The 20,484-nt window shown below is 40.5% G+C and overlaps 1 protein-coding gene and 1 long non-coding RNA gene across 10 annotated transcripts in view; one reads left to right on the top strand and one right to left on the bottom strand.

The window, feature by feature from the left end:
* The window catches only part of ulk4 (unc-51 like kinase 4), a 98,350-nt gene that overhangs the window by 68,307 nt on the left and 9,559 nt on the right, over positions 1–20,484 (top strand). For 2 of the 9 annotated variants that reach the window (XM_008432070.1, XM_008432069.2), the window contains exons 34-37: positions 4,399–4,565; positions 6,831–6,932; positions 10,412–10,606; positions 16,209–16,297. In XM_008432070.1, the coding sequence (XP_008430292.1) occupies positions 4,399–4,565; positions 6,831–6,932; positions 10,412–10,606; positions 16,209–16,297 (553 nt within the window). Of the gene's footprint in view, positions 1–4,398; positions 4,566–6,830; positions 6,933–9,575; positions 9,885–9,972; positions 10,072–10,411; positions 10,607–16,208; positions 16,298–20,484 lie in introns of those variants that run through there. The other 7 variants (XR_535782.2, XR_535780.2, XR_535781.2 and 4 more) reach the window with 7 other exon arrangements.
* LOC103478319 (uncharacterized) lies at positions 2,415–2,884 on the bottom strand. The gene is made up of 2 exons (XR_535779.1): positions 2,794–2,884; positions 2,415–2,561 (listed from the first exon to the last, which is right to left on the bottom strand). It is a non-coding gene; the product is annotated as an uncharacterized LOC103478319 (long non-coding RNA).

The following is a 20,484-nucleotide window of genomic DNA, read 5'->3' as shown; positions in this document are numbered from 1 at the left end:
CACTACCACCCATCGCCTTCCCTCCCATCATCTCATCGTCTTCTGTTTTGTCTGTTTTCAGTTTTACACATCCCTTGTCACCTATTTTTGGCCCTTCTTCTCCTCTCCCCGTTGTTTTGGGAGTCGTTCTCTGCAGATCGGTGTAGTGATGGGAGAGAACAGGGGAAAGGGGAGAGGAGAGGAAAGCAAAAAGGGAAGAAGCGTGAATAATTGGCTTTTTAAGGTGTGACAGAGAGAGAGAGAGGAGGGTAGCTGTGGTTTGCGAGTCTGTGTGTGTATGTGTTGTTAGACAATGAAATAGACAGTGAAGAAGAGCAAAACAAGGTAGTGGGTTTTTGTGTGCTCGTGCAAACGTGTCTGTGTGTATTCCTCCGTGGACGTTTGAGGCTGAGAGAAGATGTGTGTGTGTGTGTGTGTGCGTGCGTGCGTGCGTGCGTGTGTGTGGAGCAGAGGATTCAGAAGAACCCAGCATCTGTGTGTGTGTGTGCGTGCGTGCGCGTGTGTGTGTAACAGAGAGAGAGGAGATGAGGTTTATAATTGGGCAGATTTGCCTCTGACTGAGATAATACCCCCTGGGGAATGAAGACAGAGATAGGACAGAAGAAGGGAACAAGAAAAAGGGAAAAAGGAAAAAAAAAGATGACAAAAAAAGAACGGGAGGGAGGGAATATGACAAGGGAGCCAAAACAGTAAAAATGGTTGCAGAAAGGTTGATGGGAGGAAGAATGGGATAAACAGGCCTACATTTGGGTCAGAGACACTTGGAAAGGGGATGGGATTATAGAGGAGAAAATTGGGAGGTTAAAAACGAGTGACAGCGATGAAAAGAATCAGCAGGAGAGAGATAACCTGATTCCACAGTGAAATGTGATTTCAAAATAAAGTTTGCTCTAATGTGCACGCTCGTAGATTGCTCGGTTTTAATTTGGGCGCGCGCGGCAGACTGACGGAAACCGTCTAGGCTGTAATCTGATTAAATAAAGATACGAAGCCTAGGGCTTATCCACTGAGAGGGAATATGAAACCTGTTTTGTAGGCACACTGACGAGCAGACTGACGGATTTAATAAGGAAATGGACACATTGGGAGCATCAGAAATTCAGTCCAACAGTTCAGAAGTACTTAATGTGCCGAGATGTCTTTGAGCTCGGTCCAGGGTTGAGGTTTGGACAAAACATGAGACAACGTCATCTTTGATTATAGAAAAACACTTCACCAACCATTCCTCTCTGCTTATATGGATGGTATATATATATTTTTTTCTGTCTTTCTTGCATTTTATTTATTTATTTATTTATTTATTTTATTTATTTATTTTTTTGGCATCTTGGCAAACTGCTTCAGTGCATGCGCTGCTTAATGTCGATGCGATTTGCATCAATAAGTCATCATTCAAAATTTGTTTCAGGTCATTTCCCAAATGGTGTTCCAGCAAACTCCCACATATATGTGAAATCGATCATTTTGCTCTTTAGCATAACTTCTACACCAACATCTGTCTTCCATATTAATGTTTTTCTAATAGCAAGGCTTACAGAGATGAACTGAATTGACATTTCTTCATAGTTTAAATCAATGGTATGGTTGTTCTCCAAGTTGAAGATACAATGACACATTTTTTTTCTCTCGGTATTCAATGAATCTAAACTTCTTTTTTTTCTGTTTTAGGTTAATCAGGTTTACCAAAGTCATTAAATGTGTTAAATGCCAGAATAATCAGACATAAAAGTTTGTTTATCTGAGTCAGACTGGACTGGGCTCAGGAGTTACCCATGTACTCCCAAGTTTTAACTAAAAATAGTAGGAATTTATGTATTTTATATTGAAAGGATGTTAATTAATAATTAAACGTTGAACTTGTTTTAATCATTCATTTATATGCAATGTGTTTACAACTACCATGAGCTAAAATAGTTTTTATTGGCCATTCGTGAGTCAGATGAGTTTTCCTCTTCGCTCCTCTGGTGCTCTGAGCATTTCAGTGTGTCGTTTCCCAACAGAACTGATTTAAATGCGGTTTATAAATAGATAACTCTGCTAAGCTTTTGCACAATGTCTATTTTTAACTTGGATGATGACAAAATACTAAAATAGATCACTGCAAGGTAACTGCTTACTGTTATCATCATCATCATTTATTTATATATATTTTTTAAATACCTTTTAAAATGACCAAGTGTCTAAATGAGATAAATGCTAAATGTTGTATTGCACAAACATTGATAGAGCTAATAGGTTTTCTGCTGTGACATTTCTAAATTGCTGTGTATTCAGATGTTGCCATGATGTGAGTTTGTTGTGCTACCCTGAACTCGAGTCATAATTACTCCAATGATATTAAGTACCATTATTGGGCAGTAGTGATATTATTGTTATTGTTAGCAATAGTCTTGAGCAGAAATACCAAAACTATGTTATTGTTTTCAATTAGATATCTATTTTATTTCAAGTGCTGTTCATGCCACTACTGAAATATTCCATATTACTTTGCTTTTCGTTGTTTTTGTAGTTCATCTGTAGCTGATTGCCTCCAGATTAGGTGCTTGCACATCCATAACATTCTGAAAAACATGAAAAAACTTAACATATGATAAAGACAAAACCGTAGTTATAAAATCTAAGTGACATTCTATGACTATTTGGTTTATTTGCTTTGTTGCTCTCCCTCCCTCATATGCCTAAACTTGGCAGCTTCCACCATTGCAACCCCCAAATCTCCCAAAAGCAACTATTTGAGAGGTTCTCTATGTACTTTATTTTTCTTTTAATCTACAGGAAACGTATTTGACCAACCTTGTTTTCGGGCTGTCCAGTCTCTAGTTTCAAAACTTTACTTGCAGTTTTTCTCCACTTCATTAAATATATTTCAAGCATAACAGCAGAGTTGTTGTTTTTTTTTTTATTTGATTTGATTTGAACAGCCCAGTGCCGTCCAACAAAATAATTTGGCAATTTGGCAGAGTAACAGTACATCTGACTGATCTTTCTAGAGCCTGCAATGTTAGTTACACTAACCGAAATCGAGCATCATCTGCTTTTTAACAAAAGATCTATTTGAACTAAAAAAGAAAACTGGATGAGTTTTTATCATTGAGAAGATGGATTTAATATATTAATTGGTTTAAGGGCATCTGTTTATTTTCTTTTTCATGAGAAACAGAAAAGAAGGGCCAGAAGTGTGGACTTACTATAAAGCTGCATTCATTGGGATCCATGATTTGTGTTTCAGCTTGTATTTGCAGACATTTCTGTTTAGACGTTCTCGGTTGTGGTTGCCTGCAACATCTCTGGAGGCTCATAAAAGCTTGTTAAACTTACTTCAAAAGGGGAGGTATGTTCTGTCAAATATAATGAGCAATGGAAGGTGAGTCTGTGTGTGGTGAAAGTAATTAAGGTTAGCTGGATCATATTATATATAAACTATATTATATAGTTTTGGTCAGCCTCTGTGCCCTGTGCTATTTTAAAGGAAGAAAGAGAAGTACATTGTGTTATTATTTTTTTTAATAATCCCATTAATTAAGTTTGTTTTAGTCGTGGTTCATGTCTAAACAATAAATTGACTGTTTTACCAGAAGGTGATATCGTTTCTTTTTTAGTGCAACATAAAGTTGTTGGGTTGAATTTATGACTAATATTAAATTTAGACTTCATCCTCTTGAGGAGAATGTTGCAACTGAAAGCGCATTTTCTTTTTATTCCTTGAACTTTATTTACTCATAACCATTACAAAATGGTGTAAAGGCCAAGTATAAAAACCAATCAAGCCTGGCAGCTGATGTGACGATCCCAGAACACCCAAAACAGTCCGATACCTTTTCTCATTAGTTCAGGTAAGATGCCTCTGATGTTGTCTCTGGTTCAGGAGAGAGGCTTGACATGCCGAATGTGACATCTGTAGCCCATGTCTGGTATTTGTCTGTCTATGGCAGCTCTTCTGGAATGGGTTTCACTAAACCTGCGGTTCTCCCTGTTACCACACTTCTTCCTTCCACTCAATTTTCAATAAGAACCGTTGTCACAGTATTCTAATTTTCTGAGACATGATCTGTAAGCTCCAACCATTACATTTATAACAAAGGGCCTGGATTATATCACTCTTATTCTTGATGATTTTTTTTATACAAGTTTCACTTTCTGAGATGACTGGCAAAAACATTTTTTAGACACACTAATATATACACACATTAAATAAAAATTGTGATTCTGGTCATGACCAAGTTTGGCAGAGAGAAAAAAATGTGGCTGTCTTAATAGCAAAACATCATTCATTTTGACTGTGTAGCCTTAACCTGAGTAGTAGCTTTATGTGAGTTTGAAATCTTTACAAGTTTTCCTGGTACAACAAATATGAAAGTCAGATTCAGCCCTGACTTGGAAGCATTTTCTGCTCCACAGAGCTGGTGGAGGTGTTGGTGAGCACTCTCTCGGAAGCTGCGCAGGTTTACCTTGATGGAGAAAAGCATGCTGGAAGGAAAATCAGCCTGGTTGTTCTGCAAGCTCTTCTGGAACTGCTGCACAACGTCCTAAAGCAAACATCAGGTGTTGTGCGAACTGCACTGCAGGTACGACAGCTCAAATGAACAAACCCTGTCGATCTTTACTATAGAATTATATGAAGAACACAATATATAAATATGCATATTTTTTTTCCTTATATGAGATCATTTATTGCAACTTGTTACATTTCCGCTTATAAGCTGTACATCACTTTGCAAAACTATTATGTTTTGTTACATTATAACCAGAAACTTCAATGTATTTATACAATTTTTTTAATAGAACAGCACAAAGAAGTAAAATTTTTAGAAAAGAATATATGGTTTTAATTTTTCTTTCCAGTAAAATTTGTAATCCCCTTTACACTAATACCCACAAATAAAATTCAGTAGAGCAAACTTTCTTCAGATGTCAAAATAGTCAAGAAGTCATGCAAACAGTTTGCCACAAACCATGTAGAAGAGACACACCACATACATTGAAGAAGGTGTTCTGCTCTGATGTGGCAAAAAAAATGTTCAGTTTTGGTCATGTAAAACAATACTGTGTGGTGGAAAACTACACTGCTTCAGGTATATGATGGTTAATTACTTAACATTTGTGGGGGGAAAAAGAGTCTCTAAAAGACTTGACAGTAGTGCTGAAAATCCCTTTCCAGCAGGAAAGTGACCCTACATATTTTGCGGTTTGTTCAGTGAAAGCATTTTTATGCGTAAGAATGGACCAGTCAAAGTCCTGACCGGAATTGAAATGAGAAACTGTGGCAAGAAAAGAAAATTGATGTGAACAGTTGTTGTCCATCCAGTCTGATGGAGCTTGATGTAGCTTTGCAAAGACTTGTAAAAATCTGAAGTTTATAGATATGAAAAATTGATAGGGATCTAATTGAAATGACTTGCAGCTGTAAATGCAGTGAAAAGTGTTTCTACACTCGGGAGGGATGAATTCAAATGGATGCTTAGACTTTTATTTGTAAATAAAAATAAAAAACTCATGTTTTCTGTCCACTTCACAATTTTGCAGTACTTGATGTTGGTCTAAAACAAAATTTTGGTAACACATTTAAGTTTGTAAAAAAAAGTTAAAGAGCTGTGAATACTTTTGCAAGGTACTTCATTTTCCACCCTTTTTAAAAAACATTTTTACCGATACTTGGCCTCTTCATCTCCGGTGAGCCCACATCAGCTGACAAAAATCACAAAGTCATCTACCTGAAAATGTTGTCCTTCTATCTTTTCCCCCAAAGGCGAGTGCATGTGTGTGTTCGAGTGTGTGTCCATTGATGTATGAGGTAGAAGCTAGCAGGTTTAAGCAACTGCAATATTGAAGTTGCAGACTCAGGAGAAAGTGCATGAGGTCCCTGGGACACGCACACACACACGCATACACACACACAGGCATATACTGAGGGGCCTGTCTGGCTATGTCCCTGCGGCCTCATTATCACCGCTGGCTTTGTCCTCAGCTTGCCTCACTATATAGACAGACACACGCATACACACAAACCAGCCCCCATCTCCCCATACTGTGCACCCCAGCCCAGTGCATACATATTAATGCCTGGACAAGGGGGTGGGGGGGACTAAAGTGGAAGGAGGGTAAAAGACTGGGTGAAAGAGAGGACAGAGAGGAAAGAGGGGAGAAGAGAAAGCATGGAAAGAGAGATGGAGATGGAAAAAAGGAACAAAGAGAATGTGCAGCAGAAATCAATTCCACCATAAATGCAAAGCTCATTAAAAAAGAAAAATTCTGCCTAAACCAAATTCTTTTGGGTAATAAGGTCCGATAAGGGAAGCGGACGTGACTCGGCCGCTCTTCCTAAACTGTTTCGCAGTTTGTCAAGAGAGAGTATGTCAGATATTTCAGCACAGAGGTGGGAGAAGAAAAAAAAAACCCCAGAACAGCAGTGACTTTGGTGGAGAAAGAGGATGTACGCCAGTATTAATCATCTTATTCCACTACTAATTGGCCTGAAGTTTCACTGCAGGCACGGACTGAACTAAAATAAGCCAAACTGTATTACCGGGACGCTAATGATGAAGGGAAAAAAAACCAAAACACAGAATATGAGAAGGTTAATTCTTTGTGGCACGCTAAAAATACTTGGCGTGGCAAAGAAAAGAGTTCAGTCGATGTTGTCCTGACCGTCTCGTTAAGGAACAGCGGCAGTAACGTCACGCAGGGAAACTATTTCCTTTCTTAGTCTATCACATCGTCTTTCTGTGTCAGAATAAGTCTTGACAAGTCTCTGGATAAATCATTATTGACTGTCAAATCTCTATAAATGATTTAAAGTGCGCGTGTGTGTGTGTGTGTGTGCGTGTGTATAGAGCCAGAGGCTATCTTGTTCAGCAGCAGAAACGGAGGCAGCAGAGAAACTGCTCGTAGCCAACAGACCCTTGAGCCAACTCAGCACTCACCTCATTCACATGGTGAGACCTTACACTCGCAGCCTTTTTGTGTTTGTGCTGATACTTTTTCTCCCAGCGTGTTTGTGTACGTCTCTGGATTATTCGCACTGCATGGCGAAAGTTTTCACGACCGAAGAACTTTGCCAGCCACAAACTGTGTTTCATTGGTGTTTTGTGTGATGGACTCGCACAAAGTGGTGCAGGATTTTAGAGTGGAAGGAAAATGATTAAGGTTCTTTTTTAAGTTTGGAGAAAAAAAGGAAAAGAAAATACGGCAAGTGTGTTGTGCTTTTGTATTTGGCATTCCTTAGTCAGTACTTTACAGGACTAATTTATCTCAGTAGCGCTTTTTTTTTTTGTGCTATGTTTCCAGCAATTTAACACATCTGCACTGAACACATTATTCTTTTCCAAAATGGCTCCACCTCAGATTGTCTGCGAACTTTGACATTGGATTCTTGTTCAGTTTCTGATCTGAACTTTAATTGCACCATTCCGATATATCCATATCCTTTGATCCAAACTGTTCTATCACTAATACTTGTTTGGTCAAGAGAATCTCCCACCTGAGCTTTGAGTCCCTGCAGCTCCTCCCAAGTTACCATGTCCCACTTTTCTTCTTCTCGGGTTATGCTCTTCTTGCCCAGCCTGTGATTTTGGATTAGCTGTGTCTGTGGTGTTTTTTTGTTTGTTTGTTTTTTGCTGTTGGGAAATACTTTTTCCATGTTCAGATGATGACTTGAGACAGGTCTTAAAAGCTTCAAATAGTTTCATAACAGCCCTCTCTGCAACTTTATCCCTGACCTTTGTGTCGTGTTTCTTGGTCTTCCTGATGTTGAGAAAGCCTCTGCACACATCCACATGGAGCTTAAAGAGCTGCAGTGTAACAGCCACCCTCAAAACAAATTACATCTCCACAGCTCCCCCCCCCCCCCCCCCCCCCCCCCCCCCCCCCCCCCCCCCCCCCCCCCCCCCCCCCCCCCCCCCCCCCCCCCCCCCCCCCCCCCCCCCCCCCCCACCCCCCCCCCCCCCCCCCGTCATCTGTGAGATGGTGCTTTGACTTCGCCTCCATGACTCTGGATGTGTAAACGCCCTATCTCTGAAGATTAATGCGAGATCACAAAATTCAACTCACGGATGTCGGGTGTCCCCGCACCCTTAAAAAGTCTTATTTACGTATGTAAAATGAAGGCCTTAAAATGTCTTAAATTCACTGGAAAATATGTAAATTGGCCTTAAATAAGTTATTCACTGGTCTTAAATTTTGCCCTGGCAGGTCTATTGATTACTATATATGTAGTTTATTTTTCTTGTGGGACTTTTCTGTCAGACATCTTGATTACGTTCTGTGACGTGAAGCAGAGGAGGCTACCGCTAACTAGCCAACAATAAACCCTTGCTAGCTAGCTACCTTTTTATGTCCATCATTGGAAAGTGTAAATGTATCGCTAGCTGGCCAGATGTGGTTCATCGTTGCCACTGTCTCACTTCTCCTGCCAACCGGAACGATTCTACGTGTATTCTGTGAATCAAGCTCGGCTCTTCTTTATAAAATATGCAATTTTCTTTAGTACATTTTGGAAATGACACTTGTCTTAAATTTTTTTCATGATGATTTTAAAAAGACCGTACAAAATAATTAAATTTTGAGTTGGTGAAACCTGCAGTGATGAACACTTTTAAGCATCAAGTTTCCACAGCTCAGAACCGAACACCAAACATTTCCTTTTTGCATTACACAACGCTCCTGTTTGGCCTGCAACGCCACCTTTTACATGAAACCCCCAAAAAAAAACATCGTTGTTTGTGGATGAAATGTGAGAAGATTTAGAAAGTTCAGGAGATATGAAAACCTTTACCAGATACCACATAATATGAAACAATGCTGTCCTTGCCATGAGCAGAAGAGATGGGCTGGTGACATAAACAGTGTGTAGAATGAAGGAAATGCAAGATGGCCGTACATATTTAGCTTACATTTAACCACTGTTGATTGTTATAGTTATAGAAATCTCACAAACAGGAAGTTAAGTATAGAGTACATTTTTAGCTTTTTTGGGGGGGGGAGACATTTTGAACATTTAATCAAAGGAGCCTCTTAAACATTCTCAGATTCTGGCTCTATTTTCTCTGCTGTCCATCAAATGTGCTGCAGATAACTCCCCCATTCCTTCATGTGGCCTCAAAATCTCAGTGCAAACTGTTAATAGAGTTCAGATTAAATTTAGTATCACAAAATCTAAAATAAACGACCAAAATTCAAATTCTTTAAATGTAAATGTAACCTGTTCTTATCACCTTTGACATTTAGATTTAAGTAGCCCTCAAAGCTAGGCAGAGTTTGGTGAAGACAGGGTTGCCTCATAAGAAGAAAAAACTGTCATCTTTACTTTTATGAAATGTAAATGGTTCAGAGAGCAACCACAAGCACTGAATATACACTTAAACAAACTTAACAAAATGAAATATTGATATATTTCCCATCTTCTTCTGAGGGCGGCCACTGAATTAAATATTCTCTGGAATGATGGCGCAGTGGATCGTGTTGCAGATGATGAAAACAAGACAAGTCAACAATGCACTGCTAAAAAAAAGGAGATTAATTCATGCATTCCATTTTGTTGGTGTTGACTTTTTATTCTGAGTGTGTTATGTGCCTTTCAGCTCAAATAAAAATGAAATAAACTGCCTGTGAGACAGAAGAAAGAATCCACGCAGAACGGAGAATGCTGTAAGTCATCCTGGAAAGTCGATGGCATTGTGGAGAGAGCAGCAAGAAAGGAACTTGGGGCCCAGAAAAGAGGGGCGTCTCCAGGGACACAATGAACACATTAGAGGGTTGATGGAGCAGCCAACACACACTCGACCTCTGCTCAGCCCCTTTGCCCTTTGAAAGATTAGTGAGTGAGCGAAACGCTGTCGATAGCAATGAAACGTCACTAAAACTGCCAAAACGGGTAGCTTTAGACACCGGTAGACCTTTTGTTAATGTAGAAAGTTTAATCGTTTCATTTTGGCTGAATGCAGGTTACAAATTGATACCTCAACCATTCTTCTTCAGGGTTTTCTGGCGAGAAAGGAGAATTCATGGTTCCAGCCGTTACGATCATCCAAGTCCTGAAGCAGCAAAACGTCACCACAATGCCACCTAAACCTCAGTGTATTTTATTTAGAGTTTCTGTATTCTTTGTTATAATTCTCCTAATAATGCAGTGTCGATGTAAATACAATTTGTCACACTTTCCCAAGGCTTTGTAGTTCGTCTATTTAGGAGGAAAATCTGTTTTGCCCGCTCCGCTCCGCGCTAAACAACTTTTAGGAATCAGATTAACATAATGCCCTGTTAACTCCAGGTTTAAGCTCATAAAGTTTCTCTACACACACAACACAGTGTGTTGTAAACATCGGTAGCTAAAAAAAAGTCATCTTTAAAATTCAAGTAATTCTAGCATTAACACAAATTGAACTGTGGTTGTTGTGTGTTTCCATCGTCTCTCCAGCTGTCCACTGAAAACCAGGAAGTGTGGGAGGAATCCATTCAGTGTCTGTCCTTACTGGTACAGTTGTACGGCGGAGAAGGTCAGGACTGCTTGTCGCCTTCGTGTTTACAGAGCTTCTCCCATCTCCTGCGCGCTCACGTGAACTCCGAGAACCCCCGAGTCCAACGCACGGCTCTGAGGATCATTAAACGGCTGGTGAGTCGCTCACACAGCAGCAGCGTCTGATGCAATGTATCTAAATTTGTGCTCTGGCAGGAGAGAATCTTGGGGCCATTGAGAGATAATAAAATAATAACTAGACACAGACTTACACACACTCTAACTCTCACAGACTCATACCAGGCTTCCTACTCTCCCGAATAATGTGCAGTTTCTCCAGAATGAGACTGACAGAAGGTGCAAGACAGATTGAGGGGGGTGGGGGGGATGCTGGGTTGTTTCTTCCTGTCAGTATCTGGTCAAGAGTCTGTCCAATTTTGTGGGATAGTCGGTATGATTTGTTGCTCTGATGAAAGCCAACCTGGAAGAGAGTGCAGTGCAGCACAGCTGCTGCTCCTCAAACACAATCAATACGAGTTTGTTGGTTTTCTCACACCAAGTAGAAAACTGACATTTACTAAACTTTATTTTAACAAGGTGACAGTGTTTCGTTTTTCCTCATAATGCAACGCTGCCCCCTTTAATTGAACCGTTAAATCAATAACTCCGCTGTGTTGGAAATATTGATTAGCTGCATTATTTGCAAATGCAGCCTTGAAACACTGGAGAAATATCTATTTTCATTCTGCCAGAGGTGCACAATATATTGAATCACAGTGTCGATATCTGTAATGATGGGATCGCATAGGACCGCTCGGATGCAACATTTGGTCGGATATTTTATTTAACGTTCCTTGAATGCAAATTCTGCTTGCCAATAATATATATTGGCCTGCTGGATGGTGTTTCATTGATCTCAATGCTCTGCTGACATGATGTATGTTTTACAGTCGCTGAGATGCTGAAGCCCATAAAGAAGAAGTAAAGATATTGTAATAAAGAAAAGATAGGCAAGAGTTGGGAAACAGTACGCTAACCCTAATAAATATCATCCTGCAATATTAAATAGTACCACAATTCCCTGTTATGATCCTGCAATAAAATAATAAAAATAAAAAAAATCCAAAGTACAAGACTTACACTTCACTCTGTGATGCTGAGCCTGATACGCCGTTTTACATCGAACTGTAACCCACTGAATATAACAAACGTCAAGGTTTACGTCCTTTCCTAATACATATGCTTTCTTTTTATTCTGGTTGTAATGAGTTGTTAATTGTTATTCCATTTTTGATTTGCACCAGGACTTTATTTTTGGGCTGGGAGTCCAACGAAAACACATTTCAAGTCGTCGACGGAAGGTTAAAAAAAACGTCTAATTTTTCTGTACACCTCTATGAATTATGCAAAATGCATCCCTAATGTTTTGGCTTGGCCGCAGGGTCATGAAAAAGTTTCTGCACGTGGGACACAAGGTCAGCTGCCACCTTTGTGTTGCATGAACTGACCCAAGGCTGTGCCTGGAAGCTACTCTACTTTGTAGCTGTGCGTGAAAAAGGAAGGAGAGGACATTTGCATGTGTAGATATATTTGTAATTCTCCTCACTAATTAGTTCTGGCCATCTGAACCACCCACTCTGTCTCTCTCTCTCTCCGTGTCACAGACCCCTTTTTTCTTTTTCCCCTTTATTTGTCTGACAAATTTGTCATTTTGTGGAAGCTCCCTCATTACCCCAGCGCTGCCTCAGTGTGCCGTCTCTCTCTGACTCTCCACCCTGAGCAACACACAGTGCTATATTTCAGCTATTTCCTTGTAGCGAGGGGATGATTCACCAAGCAGCATCCCAGTGGAAATATAACTAATTTATTTGGTCATAAAAAAAATACCCCATGTCCTCGGTCCACAGCTTTTCTGTTTTTCACACTAATGCACACATTGGAGTCATCAAATGTATGATGTTGATCACATTTTAGAGCCCTAATACTTTAAGTCTATTCATTTTAAATATCTGGTACTCAGCTTAGTGTTTCTGATGTTGTACAGGAATAGGTTTGGTTTGACTATTAATAAGTGTCAAAGGCTAATAATGTTAACAAAGTTTGTAATTTAGATCAAAATTACTAAGTCAGGGCACCTGCACCACCTCATTGTGAGAAATCAATAGCAGAAAATCCTCTGTGTGCCATTGTAGAATAGATGGAGTAAATTTGAACATTGATATTGCCAGACATCAAATAGGGAATAAACACAAAATGTAAACATTTAACGAAATACTTCCAGGTAAAATACTTTAGTAAACAAACTCTTTAACTGGACTAGCAACATTCAACTAAGCTAACAAGTGAAAGTGAAATAATAATAATGATTTTTTTTTTACTTGTAAAAAATATCTAATAAAATGATAGTGATGTCACAATTCAGTGAGAAAATGTATGTTTAAGAACCAAAGTGTGTTTCTGAAAGGCCACAATAAATAACAGCTGTAATGTTTTAAAACAAGCAGTTTAAATGCAGCGCTGAGGGGGAAATAAAACAAACTTTGAATAAAGTAATGTTTTAAAAATGATTTGCTGAAGTAAAAATCACAAACATTTTGGACAATCGATTCTCAGTGTTGTACTAACTAGCAATCACATCGACTGACTGGATGACATGACGGACTACCAAGATGGTGACTTAATAATCTTTACGAATCGCAAGATGGCAAACAAATGGCAGACGTGATGATGTCACACCTGGGATTAGCAGTTCAGTGTAGCAAAGAAGGAAAGTAGCAGATGTGGTGCTATTAAGCACCTCTTGAAAACCCCTTTTCTCTACAATGACTAATTACGGCATAAACAGAAAAAGTTGAGTGTTAAGCACAGCATAAACTAACCGTGGTTGGCGTCTTAGCATTAGCAGAGCTAATAGCGTTAGCATTATCAGCTGAGATAGCGGACTCAATTCAACAATTGTACAGAAAATATTCAGAAACATTTAATATAGGTGAATGAGAGCAGAGGAATGTAAAGCCCCCATAAAACAGAATAAGATCACATTACTGGCCTATCTGTGCTTAAATACTTATTGAAATAAAGTTTGAATCACCGATGGCCTCAGCTGCGGCTTGCTCTAGGCCTGCTGCAGGCCGACACAGTTCAAGCAACACAATGAAAAGAACAACTTTTAAACTGTTTTATCCTAAGCTGATTTTCTCTGCTCAGACACGTGAATCATTCTGATGAACGGAGGAACCGTGGCGGTCACTCTCAGTGTTGGAGGCGACAGGCGAGCAGAGCTGCACTTCCTATCCCGTCTTTGTCGACCTAATCAGATCCACTGACTTTTCTTTACGAATCTGTAATGGTTAAAAAAATCCCAACAGTTATTTTATTCGTAGAACATAAACAGACCCTACTTGGTGAATACCTGACCTATTTAGGCGTAGGAGTTCACCGCTTTCCATGTTTGGATTTGAGTCTGCTAATTGTGCCATGCAGTGCCGTGCTCCTTAATTTGTCTCCCACATTCTGTCTCAAACACACACCTACTCACTGAACCGAGCGTCTGCCCTTCACAAAAGCTTTTTAATTATCTTTCATTGATTTCAGGCCTCTGTTAATCTCAATCAAAGATCCCGCTAATAGCTTTGAAACTGAAAAGAGGGGAAGGGGAGAATAAATCATTTTTGAATTAGTGAAATCTGACTGCAATTTATTTTTACAAATTAAAAAGACTAAAAAAAAAAACTGCTAATTCAATAAGACCGTGTGATAATTTGCGAGAGAACTGAGCATTTATTATTTCCGTAGAGTAGTTTATTTATTTTGTTTTTTCACTTGTTCGTTTCCTTCTGGCAACATGGAGTTAATGATCTGTGACATGTCTTCTCGTACGGCAGGAAAAGCAAACTTTTCCACTTTTTGTCTTGTTGCAGCCACAAAATGTAGTTAATATATTTTATCTGAGGTTTAATCCAGTTAAAAGTAGCTCATAATTTTAAAGTTAAAGAAAATCGTAGTACTTCTAACTACTATCAGAATTCACCTAATTAGTAGATACAGTCCTGTAGGTAATTTAATGGTAATCCAAATACAGCAGCCCTTGCTAACTAGCTCCACAGATCCACAGCTCTGGTGGGAGCTAAAATGTCAAGGTTTTGATCGAAGTGCATCACGGCCCAGTCAAAGGCCGGACCTAAATCCCATCAAAAGCAGGAAGCTCATGTTTTGCTCCTACAGTTATTGCAAATTTTTCATCAAACAAAGTACTTAGCCGTCATTCAAACAAAACGCATCCTTTCAGTCGTTCTGTCAGCCTCTGAAAAACACATCTAAACGTTCTGTTATTCATGGATCATGTACAAGTTTTTTATTTTCTTTTTTTGGGGGGGCGAATCTGTTTCCGTGCTGTCAGGTACATTGTCACTTGTTTAAACTCGACATCTACCATGACAGCCCTGTGCTGTACGTCTGAGGAGCTGCATGTCTGTCTGTCTGTCTGTCTGGGTTCATCTTGTACAACTTTGAGTTCAACATTATTGACTCGCTTGTTCGTCACGTATTGAGTTGAGGGGAGAATGGAGGATGAGGTGGTAGAGCCAGGTTGAAGAAGAGATGTCTGCGTTTGGTTGGCAGGCACACATGAAGGTCCTCCAACGCCGATGGAGAAGGCAAAAGAAAAAAAAGTGTGTGTGTGTGCGTGTGTGTGTGTGTGCGTGTGCGCACTTGTGTGGAAAATAAGTGAGGGGAGCATCTTTTCTCTCCCCCTAACCCCGTTACTTAGCAACAACTGTACTGTGTCGCCACAGAGACAGACATGATGATGTCACCAGAGATCAGAGAAAGCATGTTCTCCAAAACACAGTGACACAAATCCACTCATCAGCACACGGACACGCAAACTCACACTAAGAAACACCGACACAAACATGCTTCATTGTTAGTTATTAAAGATTTGAGCTACAAAATAACTTTAAATGCAAAGTTAAGGCAGATTTTATCACTAAACTGTGTTCAGTATTTTTTTTGGGGGGGGGGTTGCTCTGGGAAAATACAGAAACATCACCATGATGAGAGGCCTGACAGAGCAGCCATAAAACCAGAGGAATCTCAACAGGAGAGAATAAATCGCTCTCAGATAGTTTAGGGCGGGGCTTATGGACACACTTCATAAGACAGCAGCATATGAGTCTATAGTCAGTGACGGAATCATAAAGTAGGTCCTGGAAGTCAAACCATCCAGACTATTTAATGACTAAATAGTACAGAAATCAGAAAAAAGGGGCTTGCAGTGAAATAGGTGAATTTTGAAATGATAGTAACACACTTGAGGGCCTCGTCAGTATCATGGACGAGTGAGCTTTATGCTTTTATATTCACGAGATGACTTACAGTTTACTGAAGAAATTGTTTTAACTCCAGAAAGAACTTTTTTTTTTATCTAATGCATCAATACTGTGAATTTCCAGCTTTGCAATGTAAGAGACAGAAAATAAAATCCATCACACTTTTCGTTCTATTTCTTTATTCTGTCAGAATAATAAAGTTATACTGTCCCTGAACCAGAGATCTGTTTTAGGTTTTCAGAAGTGCAGAACAATTTTGATTCATTTCCAGAACCGTATTCAAATAACAGCCTCAATCGTATTGGTGTGAAAGTCCAGTAGCTGCTCCATTTTCTACCACATTTAAAGTGTTCCATCCCATTGTCAGAATGAAAAGTACTGTGAAACCTTTTTACTGAATTTTTCTCTCTGTTTTTTTTTCTTTTCAGATACAAACTACAGACCAGTGTGGTTGGCTGGAATGTCCTGAAGGAACGGGCCTGACCAGTCTGCTTCAGGATATTGCCGAGTCCAACAGGTGCGTCTTTCTGATGCGCAGTGCTTATTTTTATCCGGTCTTGTAAGGGTTACTGCTTGAAAGCTGAAGAGAAAAATACAGTGGCATCCGGCAACGAGTGGAATAAATGAAAGCATGAAAATGAAGTCCTTCAAACTCCAGTGGTCTGAGAAGGTAAAAAAAGTGACTCGGGTAAAAGATTTGGCAAACTGTAATTTTAACAACATTGCGATGTGAAATTGTTTGAGTCACAGCTGCAGCTCTTGTGGGATGTTCATGAACATCCCACAAGATGTTCATGAACATCCCACAAGATGTTCATGAACATCCCACAAGATGTTCATGAACATCCCACATTGTTTTTTTTAGTGGAAAAACAAACAAGTTGCAGATTGTGGACGGCTTTGTCCCGTGCTTAAGAGAAGAACAGGGAACGTTGTACAAAGACGGGGAGCTTGCAGAACCACCATGATGTTTTTTTTGTTGTTTTTTTTAGGAAAGTTCTAATTGAGAAACTTGGATCTTGTCATTCAGTTGGATTTTGTTTTTTACATCCTTCTAATGCTGCTGCATTATCCCATATCCAGTAAAGCCAGTAGCCTCTTTGGCCAGGACCACGCAGGCCGACATGCTGCAGAAATGGTTCCAGAACCAATTGATGAACTCGAGGTGTCGATGTTTTAATTATCACGATCGCAGACTGGTAGAGAGCTTGTGTGATGTTCTGGGTGAGCCAGTTTGGTCTCTGTACAGACACATTCTCTTTGCCTCAAACCAGTTTGCGGTGCTGGAAAACATACCAGTGTGGGCAGTGTAAATATTTGTAATAGCGCACAACCAGAGAAATTAGCCTTCCTTTCAGCACAGCAGCTCTTCTCCGATGCTGAGCCCGTCCAACCTGTTTCTGAGAGCAAATCGCTGTTTCCTTAAGAGCAGTTCTCATCTGTCGACGGCCGTTCATGAACCTTTTCCTCCTGTGTTGCAAAGTAATATTTGTGCTGTGAGCCCTATGCTACTATTGTATATTGTGTTCTGTGTAAAGGTGAAATGCCTTTCGACAGGCTCTGTTAGCTCAGTGTTTGGCCTGCTGAGTCGCCTGTCCGGCCCACTCCTCTGGGACCAGCAGAACAGGTCAGACCCTACGAGAAGCTATAACCTCCTACTCACATAGTTTCTTGACTCACGTTGACTGAGACACATTAATCCTTTCGCTCTTAAAGGTTTGCTATTGCAAGAAGCATGAAAAAAAATTGTGTTTTGCCTTGAAAATGTATTCGAACCCCTCCAACTTTATCCACATTTGGTCAAGTTGCAACCTCACACATTGACGTTACGTTGGCTTATGTGTTTTTGGCAAGAAAAATCTGAAAAGTGTGTCATGCATCTGTAGTCAACAGGTGTATTTCTCTGTTGTACACGTTGAGAATGAGATTTGTGCCCCTGTTTTTTCTGGCCTGTATAAATAAAAACGCTTGTCAGTTTCAGTAGAGGCCGAGTGTGAACAGCGATTTTCAAAATCTGCCCCACAATCACAGTTAGAGTTAATCTGAGCTATTTTGCTCTAGCTGCGGTGGCATCATGTAGAGTTGTTGTCTTGCTGGAACAACTGGATTTTATTTAAGTGTATCAGAGTAAAGAGGGACAGATGCACACACAACACATCTCAGCTGGGTTTTTTTGTTTTTTGTTTTAAATTTGAACAGTTTTCTCCACATTCATTGTTATAAACTAATGTGTCACATAAAATCCCACCAAACATGTATATGAAAACTTTTTTTCTTTTTAGCACAACATCTGTTCCTTTAATGTATGTCAGTTGTATCTTTCACATCTTGTCTAAAACAAAACTCACTTTTCTTCTTGTCAGAGCAGAAAAGGACAGGAGGTCAGACAAAAAGCTCACAAAACAGACAGGAATGTAAAATACTCTTTCACTAGCGAACTTTATGTATGGAGCTGTTTTGACGAAAAAGAAGAAAACTTCAGTCACATAGCAGAACATGATTTATCCATACACTAGTACTGATGTGTAGTTATCAATAACCAACATCTGTAGGGACAAACACTGGCTACTGCTACCCGTCCAACGTGTGTGTTCCCATACGTGCACCTGCATCCCCGCACCGGGCTGCTTTTCATGAGTGTGTGGGCTGAATGTTTGCTCCCTCTTTGAACCGAGGGTTTTCTCACTATAGCGACCATGCTTCCTTTGATCCTTTGATGTATGAGACCAGCGACCTCTCACACACGCACGCACACGTGCGCACTGTGCCGACACACACAGGAACACAATTAGTTGCTCTCCCCCTCCTCTGCATCCAGATTGTGTCTCTCAATCACACACAGATCCTGCCAGATCAATATTAAAGGTGTATTGTTGGTCTGCCATTGAGGCTCCTCTTACTCGACTCGCCCTCTCCACCTCTTTTCTCCTCTGCCGCCTCTTTTATGCGTCCCCCCCACCCCCTTTGTCGCCCTCGCAGCCCCGTATCTCCAGCATGCACTGCCCCTCTCCATTTCCCTATTTTCCTGACCTCCTCTCCTCGCCTCACTTTCCCGTTTCTCTGGCAGATGAAAGCAAAAATCAGCTCTCTGCTTTGAAGTGGCCGAGGCTGGCGCCCTCCCACCCACCCACCCATCTAGCAGTAGGGAGAGGGAAGTAGAGGTTTTTAGGAAAAAAGGGGTAGGAGATGAGAAGAGCCGTGTGGAGAGAAGGAAGGGGACAGGAAGAGGTGGGAGAGGTTTTAATTGAGAAGATGAGAGGAGTTTGGGCAGCGGCAGAAGAGGGGAAAAGACGCGATTTTCAGGGAGAGCGGAGGTCGGGGCCTAGATACTAATGATGTCATTGTGCCTGCCTTTACCATGGCAACCTGAGGAATGCTTTTTTTTTTCGTAAACCCTCAAGCCTGACCGTCTGCAGAGGGAGGGGCGTCACTTCAGCTCCTGAAGAAAAGGCTCGCCCCCCCCGCCCCCCCTCGCCCATCTCCGAACCTGATCCTGGCTCACCGCCACGTTCAGGTCGGTCAAAGCCGTCGCTAATGCTGAGGCGCTCTGCTATCCGCGCCGACATCAAACGCAGCGCGTGGAACCGAAACGCTCCTTCTGTAAACAACTTTGTCTAATTTTTGGACTCAAAATTCGTGAAGCAGCTGCAGCAGAAATCTGCTGCTGAAATCTTTGACGTTCAGCAGCTGTGGAACTATGAGGCAGGACCAGAAACAAACTAAAAAAAGAAAAATAAAAGGGTGGGGGGGGGGAGTTATGGCGTGATTTTTAGTAAGGTCCTAGCAATATGTTCCAGAAACAAGTGAGCATCGAATGGCACCATCTGCTCAGCTGTGATCTGCCCCCCTTGCTGCTACATGTGGTGCGGACAATGCTGAGTGTTGCTCTTATAATTTTCTTTCAGTTTTCTCCCTGTAATGTGAGAAGCTGCTTATATTTTATGCTGATAATCTAAAACCTATAAATGTAGAGGAATCGACTCGATTGACCCTTACTGATGACCAACCAGTTGAAAACTCAAAAACTCCCATCATACTCTGTTTTGTGAATGCACCATGCAGTGAGACATAATGAGGTTATTTGAAGGGAGAAAATCTTCTAAGACATGTCTGCAATTCATTCAGGCTGCCAGAAGGCGAGAGAGAGCAAGACTATCTTCAGAAACCAGCAAAGCTAAACATATTACTTTTCAGGTTTTGCTGTTTTATACTTTTCGGCCTCAGTCTTCCAGGCAGCAGAGCATTTTAAAATGCTGGTAAAGTTTAGGTAAAGATCTAATTTCTCGAGGGAAACGCAAGGAAAACGTATTACTGTGCTAACAATATTAATTACTTAGTAAAGATGCTAACGGCAATTTAAGATTCCAGCCTCTTTTACAGAAACTCCTCTTTCACATATTTGTCATGAACAGAAATATGTTCCTAATATAAGTAGCAAGATTGGAAACTAATATTTCAGTCCTGCAAACATCATATTATATTTGTAAATTAAGGGTGGCCCAATCAGATATACTGAAAATCAGCTGAAAATTAAAACTAAAGCCATTTTTAGCTGGGCTTGTCGCTCCTCGTCCTCTGCGTAGCTGCACAGTGTGTACTTGCTAGCAGAACGTGGGGGGATACAATCAGTGATGAACTGCAGCTTGAACTCACTCACTTTATCCAAATGCCAAAACTTTCAAGGGTTTGAAAGGCCTCTGGGGA

Source organism: Poecilia reticulata, linkage group LG16 (assembly GCF_000633615.1).
Source record: "Poecilia reticulata strain Guanapo linkage group LG16, Guppy_female_1.0+MT, whole genome shotgun sequence".
Taxonomy (NCBI): domain Eukaryota; kingdom Metazoa; phylum Chordata; class Actinopteri; order Cyprinodontiformes; family Poeciliidae; genus Poecilia; species Poecilia reticulata.
This window is presented reverse-complemented; position numbering and strand designations above follow the sequence as displayed.